This window comes from Camelina sativa, chromosome 11 (genome assembly GCF_000633955.1).
Source record: "Camelina sativa cultivar DH55 chromosome 11, Cs, whole genome shotgun sequence".
Taxonomy (NCBI): Eukaryota; Viridiplantae; Streptophyta; class Magnoliopsida; order Brassicales; family Brassicaceae; genus Camelina; species Camelina sativa.
The window spans coordinates 37,611,749-37,618,624 of record NC_025695.1 but is presented as its reverse complement, the minus strand read 5'-3'; the positions used below and the strand labels follow the sequence as shown (position 1 = coordinate 37,618,624).

At 37.3% G+C, this 6,876-nt stretch overlaps 3 protein-coding genes across 3 annotated transcripts in view; 2 read left to right on the top strand and 1 right to left on the bottom strand.

The window, feature by feature from the left end:
- Positions 1-1,324, top strand: part of LOC104725411 (probable pectinesterase/pectinesterase inhibitor 58) — a 7,115-nt gene extending 5,791 nt beyond the window's left edge. Inside the window, exons 2-3 of the mRNA XM_010444075.2 lie at positions 7-375; positions 445-1,324. Of these exons, the coding sequence (XP_010442377.2) occupies positions 7-375; positions 445-1,136 (1,061 nt within the window). The 3' untranslated portion in view covers positions 1,137-1,324. The remainder of the gene's footprint in view (positions 1-6; positions 376-444) is intronic.
- Positions 3,075-4,104, top strand: LOC104725410. The gene is made up of 2 exons (XM_010444074.2): positions 3,075-3,312; positions 3,420-4,104. The coding sequence occupies exons 1-2, from the start codon at positions 3,217-3,219 to the stop codon at positions 3,879-3,881; spliced, it is 558 nt and encodes a 185-aa protein (XP_010442376.1). The 5' UTR covers positions 3,075-3,216; the 3' UTR covers positions 3,882-4,104.
- Positions 4,183-6,874, bottom strand: LOC104728730 (DNA (cytosine-5)-methyltransferase 1-like; the record flags this gene model as incomplete). Its single annotated transcript, XM_010447674.2, has 9 exons — positions 4,183-4,520; positions 4,701-4,919; positions 5,035-5,196; positions 5,304-5,582; positions 5,702-5,899; positions 5,982-6,129; positions 6,213-6,324; positions 6,405-6,600; positions 6,713-6,874. Coding segments are annotated over 9 exons (1,626 nt in total), but the record flags the coding sequence as incomplete, so codon positions are not given.

Genomic DNA, 6,876 nt, shown 5'->3' with positions numbered 1-6,876 from the left:
TGACAGGATTAATTGGAGATCATGGAAACCACGCCAGAAAACTCTTGTCCACGGAGGACGGTATCCCAAGTTGGGTTGGACCAAACACTCGACGGCTCATGGCAGAGCAAGGAGTTGTCAAACCTAATGTGGTGGTGGCACAAGACGGAAGCGGTGAGTACAAGACTATCAATGAGGCCTTGAGTGTTGTCCCTAAAGCCAACCAAAAGCCATTTGTTATCTACATCAAGCAAGGTGTCTATAACGAGAAAGTTGACGTCACCAAGAAGATGACTCACGTCACTTTCATCGGTGATGGACCAACCAAAACTAAGATCACTGGTAGTCTCAACTATTACATCGGCAAGGTCAAGACATACCATACTGCCACTGTTGGTGAGTCCCAACTCTGTTTTTAATCCCAACTCTGTTTAACTCATACTAATATGTTATGGATTGATACAGCCATCAACGGTGATAACTTAACGGCCAAGAACATCGGGTTTGAAAACACTGCTGGTCCGGAAGGACACCAAGCTGTGGCCTTAAGAGTCTCCGCAGACTATGCGGTCTTCCACAACTGCCAAATCGATGGTTACCAAGACACACTCTACCTCCATTCTCATCGTCAATTCTACCGTGACTGCACAATCTCTGGCACTGTTGACTTCATCTTCGGAGATGGGAAAGTCGTTTTACAAAAATGTAACATTGTGGTTAGAAAACCAATGAAAAGTCAGTCTTGCATGATCACAGCCCAAGGCCGGACCGATGAACGTGAATCAACCGGACTCGTGCTAGACAACTGCCACATTACCGGAGAACCGGAGTACATTCCCGTGAAATCTATAAACAAAGCATATCTTGGAAGGCCATGGAAACAGTTCTCAAGAACCATTATAATGAGAACAACCATAGAAGACGTTGTTGATCCAGCGGGATGGCTTCCTTGGAATGGTAGTTTTGCACTTAATACGCTTTACTATGCTGAGTATGAGAATAATGGGCTTGGCTCAGATCAATCACAACGTGTTAAGTGGCCTGGGATTAAGAAACTCTCGCCTAAGCAAGCTCTTAGATTCACTCCTGCTAGGTTTTTACGTGGTAACTTGTGGATTCCACCAACTCGTGTGCCTTACATGGGGAGTATGCAGTAGATTCCAATTTGTGATTTTTTATCTTCCAGTTTCTGTTTTAAATAATAAAATTTTAAAGGTAAATAATTTTCTGTACATGTCATTGTATTTGGTTAAGACCAACTAAGAAAGAACTTCAACTTTTCATAGTTTTGGTAAATTAATCTACATAAATGTAACGGAAGATGAAAAATAATCCATTACATACATTCAGTTTTTTAAGAAATTATAGTTCATACCAGGCTGACGTATACAGGGAGTCACTCTCAACTGTACTTGTTAAAGCAATATATGCTCTTTCTTGTCCATGGATCTATAATGCCTATGTTCTTGTCATTGCAATGATGGTTTTTTTACTCTCATCTCTTGTCTAGTAGTATGTTCCTTACTTGGATTCCTACTCCTTTAGGTTCAAAAGAACAAATTACATTTTGACCTCTTGTTTATATACTTTTATTGATTAAGAGTGTTTCATTGTTCTATGGATCGGAGACTACAAAGGTTTTTAGATGTTTTTGAATGGTTTTTTGGCATGGCTTGGTGGATATATAATCAATTGATAGCGGAAACAATCTTATAAATTATAATTTTCCACATCTTGAACTATAGTGTATTTTTCTATTAATAATCTTTTTATATGTATCGAAATCTAATTGAGTAACTTAACACACATGTTGTACATCCGCTAGTAGCTACATGATCAAATTCCTATAAGAAACATCAAAATTTATATAATAGGATAATAATTTTATAGTTTTATCATTATATGTATCTAATGCGTCATGTATATATATATATAATAATAAGTCGTCAAAATTACGACAATGTTCTGAGGGACCATATGATAAGAAAATAATTTACATGTGATCGAATACAAAATGCAGAATCTAAGGTTTATTTATTTATTAACGGGTCTCCACTTATAAAAATATAGAGTTTGAAAGTATTTGGGAATGGACTAACAGAAAAGGTGGTGGAAAGAAAGAGACAAGAGATCAGTAAAGAAGACTGAAGAAGAGAAGAGAGCATTGAATCAAGCAATATTAAAACACCTTTTCTCTACCCCTTTAACCAATTTCTTAACAACAAATATCCAAATTTTCCCAGTATGCTCCAATCTCAAAGTCTCGATTCCACATATCCACTACCACACCAAGGCACCAACCATAAATATTAAGTACCTAAAAATATATTAAAAACAAATCTTTTATAATTTAGAAAATAAAAGAATAAAAAGCTCTTTTAGTTACTCCCTATGTCTCTAATAGATTGACGTTTTGCCAATTTCACATATATTAAAAAAAAAATTAAAGTTTTATTTATAAATTATTTTATAACTGCTTTTAGGTAGAAAGAGAAAATATAAACTTTAGATAATATGTCATGTGGAGAAAACTTAAAGTAAACAAATTATTTTAATTTTTGTTAATGTACAACATCAATTTTTTAGGAACAAGAGAAAATCCTAAAACATCAATTTATGTGAGAAAGAGGGAGTAAAAGTTATCTGGCATCCTAAATTTTCATCTAGCCCTTGTTTTAAAGAACCACTCGTTTGGAGTAAAGACTTGTGTAAAAAAGTCGTATGCTTTTTGTGAAAGTCATCTCAAATTCTTTATGGTTAATACGTAAACGTAGTAAATGTGTCTGTGAGAATAAATAAATGATGAGAAGGACCCATGCAAATTCCTTGGTACCATTAAATGTTCAATGGATCTCGAGATTTTCAAATTACAAATACTATACAACTAGTATTACTTTCTGTTTCTAGATCATATATAAAAGCAAAATATAATATATCTTCAAAGTTACGAAAATGTCTTTTTTTTTTTTGTTATAATAAGAAACAATTCCCATGTGATCGGTTGCAGAATACAATTCTAGTTTTATTGATTTATTAACTACGAGTCTTTATTTTCTAAAATATGTAATGTAGTTTGGAAAGTAGTATTTGGGATATGTGTACTACTAACCGAAAAAGAAGGTAGAAAGAGACAAGAGAGTGGAGAAGCATTGAATCAACCAAAAAACACAATAAAACACCTTTTCTCTTTGGGACATTACAAAAAAAAACCAAAAAAACTAAACTCATTTGAACCAAATGTCTAACAAAAACAACAAAACTCCAATTTTCCCAATGCTCCATTCTCAACATTTCAGTGATTATGGCTTCGATCCCCAGATCCATTACTTTCAGGTGGTTCTCTCTTCTTCTTCTTCTTCTTCCACTTTTTGTTTTTAGGGTTTCGATATAGAGCTAGCTATATAACTCTGCTTTTTTTTTTTTTTTGTATATATTGTAAGGTTTTGGAAGAAGCAAAGAAGCACAAGTCCTCCATTGACACGTCTCAGTTCAAGCTTCAGAAACCTATATCGAAAGACGATTTGATCCGGACCACTCTTCACAACAAGAACAAGAACAAGAAGCGTTGGTTATGGTGCAAGAACGCTTTGTTCTTCTTCAAGTGTCGGAAATGGCCAATCTCACGATGCTCCGGTGGAGACAACAATAATGAGTTTGACGACCGTACTAGCGACGACGACGTTCACATTGCTAGAGCTAGGAACTTTAGAGCCGGTTCGATATCTGGTCCGGTTTACGTGACGGAGAGCTGGAGCGGTTCGAGCACACCGTACCGAACGATGACTACGACGTCGGCGGTTCATCAGTATTTGAGTCTACGGGAGCTTAATATGGAGCGGCAACAGAGGATCACTACCTCTTCTTCATCTTCTATGTCCGGTCCTATTTACTTGGTCACGTGATTATACATCAATTTGCAGAATTATCCTTTTATTAATTTTTTTATTGGATAAGAAAAAAGAGAATTAATAAGATTTGTTTTTTGGGAGGTGTGGTTATAGTTTATTTGCAAGAAAAAGCTTGGATTTGGTTTGTGGGCCTAACGGGCCCAATTGTTTTATAGGTTACATAAGAGTGTGACTACGCAACTTTTTTTCGACGCAATATGATTGAAAAAGTTCTCTTTTCTATAAATTTTCATGAAGTCTTTTTTACCCAATTGACAAAGCAAATATATACAATCATACATCATTGCTTGCTTGATTGACAAACATAATTGAGACACAATATAAAGATTTCCAATCCGAATATAGATAGAATATACAAAAACTCTTCTTACTAGGCTTTTCTTAACCAAAAGTACCAGCACCAATAACTATATGAGTTTTATTCACGAGAAGGATCATAATGACTACTATCATTAAAAAGGACATGCCAAATCTAAATCTCATTTAGGGTTGTTGTTGAAGAGACTTCTTGAGATGTAGGGCTTCTTTGAGCTTACGACCAAGAGCAAACGCCAATGGTGGAGGGACTGCATTCCCAATCTGCCTATGCTTGTGTATTATGTTCCCTGAGAACTCATAGCTATCCGGAAACCCCTGCAGTTTTCATATACAACCGTGTCACCATATTGATAAAGCTAATAATACTAACTCTATTTCCCAAAAAAAAAAAAAAAGCTCGAAAAATCATTTCATATGGCAAGCGGTTTGAATTCTCGTAAGAATGAATGTTATCTGATGTTAGAGGACCTACTAGGAACATAGAATTTTTCTTACCTGAGATCGGGCGCATTCACGGACTGTGAGGATTCTGTCCTGTTCAGGATGGAAGCACATTCCCACCTTGCCCATGGGCTGAGGATCGGTAATGGAAGTCGGAAAATTGCCTTGCCAGTCTAGTCTCCCAAAGAGTCCCTTCCACTGGTTGTGGCGCTTAGCTGTGTTTGGCAGACACCAGGGAATCATTTCTACCACCTGCCCAGTTGATAGCTTTACCTGTAATTGTAAAACAAAGCAATTAGGTTGATCTATAGTTTTGAAAGGCAACTCTTTTAGTTTCCAGTGGTCCAACTGACAAAGCAATTGCCGTAGTAGGATGTATAGGACTGACCTTTTCATTTGGCAGGTCACGCCAATCAGCACCTGGCCTCTTTGGGATTGTCTTACATCGAATGAGGTTTATTTCATTCATCTCCTTGCATATATGATCAGTGAGAGCAATCATGCTCCCTCTTATCTCCTTTTGGAACCACGAGACTGCTTCAGCTTTATACTGCAAGACACAAGAATTTCCCAACAAAAGAAAATTCAAATGGGTTCACGTTGTTGTGTTTAACAGATATGTATGTATAGATACTTTCTCCTGATGTGTTGTCATACCTCTTTGTTTGTCCTGGATTCTCCGTTTTCTACTGGTGGAAGATCACCAATTGTGTCTCTCACGGTGATCGGGCGGAAAGGTGCACCAAATGCAGTACTACGAACAGCAGCATAATATAAGCCTTTGGATAGAGGGATTTTCAACTTCGGAACACCAAAGACATGCATCGGTTCAGGCCATTCTGGGAGAACTTCTTCGGGCGCAGCTGCCCAGATGAAAGCTCTTTTACGAGATTGGGATACTCCATATGCACCAGCCTCCAGGATACCAAATCTCACCTGGAAAACATCATGTTAAAGAGGTTAAATTTAGTATCACTGTATTCTGCAAACCATTGCCCACATAGCATACTAACGCCTAATAAAGAACAATCAATTTTATAGCGTTAAGATTTTACCTGGTAACCCATTTCGAGAAGGGAAGCCAAAGTAAGCTGAAATGTCTGCCCTTTATTGAATGAAACAAAGGTCCTCACGTTTTCCAGAAGAAAATACCTTGGCCGGAAATAATCAGCAAATGACAAGAATGCTAATATCATTTCACATTGAACTTTACTCCAGGAGCTTTGGTTGAATCTGTTCATCCCAGAAAAGCCCTGCCAAATTGCACAAGTTAAGAGCTTTTCACTTATTCAACAAAAATTTTACACAAGTATTGCAACAATCTGAAATATATACCTGACACGGAGGTCCTCCGTTGATGAAGTCCACTTGACCAGGCATTGGCAGAGTACTCTTCTGGTCCTCATCAAGTTTAGCTGCGAGTTCATTGGCCTCCTTAGTAGAGACACAATCCTCTTGATCTCCACCTTTCTCCATTATAGCCCTGCGAGTAATCTCAACAAACTGATCAAAATACAAGAAATAGCCACGCAAACAGATTAAGCATTTAACTTGTTGGCTATTTACCTAAGAATCACATTGCAGTTGTCAACAAAAACTGTTGACTCAGGATGATTTTGTCTAAAAGCCTGCCCAGCTGGCTCTTCATACTCAATTGCCCACTTTGTATCAGATACACCTTGTACATATAACATGAATATTAATACAACTTATTCAAGCATTTTGGAAGATTAAGAGTTGACTGAAGATAATACATACCAGCCTTTTCCAGTCCCTGAGACAGGCCACCACAACCAGCAAATATATCTAGAGTAGCCAAACGCATCTCTTTAGGTGGCTCATCAGGCTTGACAATCCCAGACTCAGTTTCACTCTCTACTCCCTTTCCCTTTTTCTTTCTTAGAAGTGTGTCGTCCTTAATAGTCGAGAACTTCAGCTTCATATTGGCGGGCAACTGTTACAAAACAATTAAGAGAAACAGTTCAACACTGTATCGGAGCAATAATCATAACGTATTAATTAGAGACACAATCTATTGACAGAAACTAAAGTGAATAGATATATACCTGCTTGAGAGAACCTTTGGAGGAATCAAAGAAAAGTTCGCAGAAGAAAATATGATCTGATATTGGATATTCGCGGCATAAGGGCATATCATTTTTCTTTCTTACTTCACATTTTCGCTCTATATCTCCTGGACGGAGAACATATGTTTCCTGGCTGTAGTACA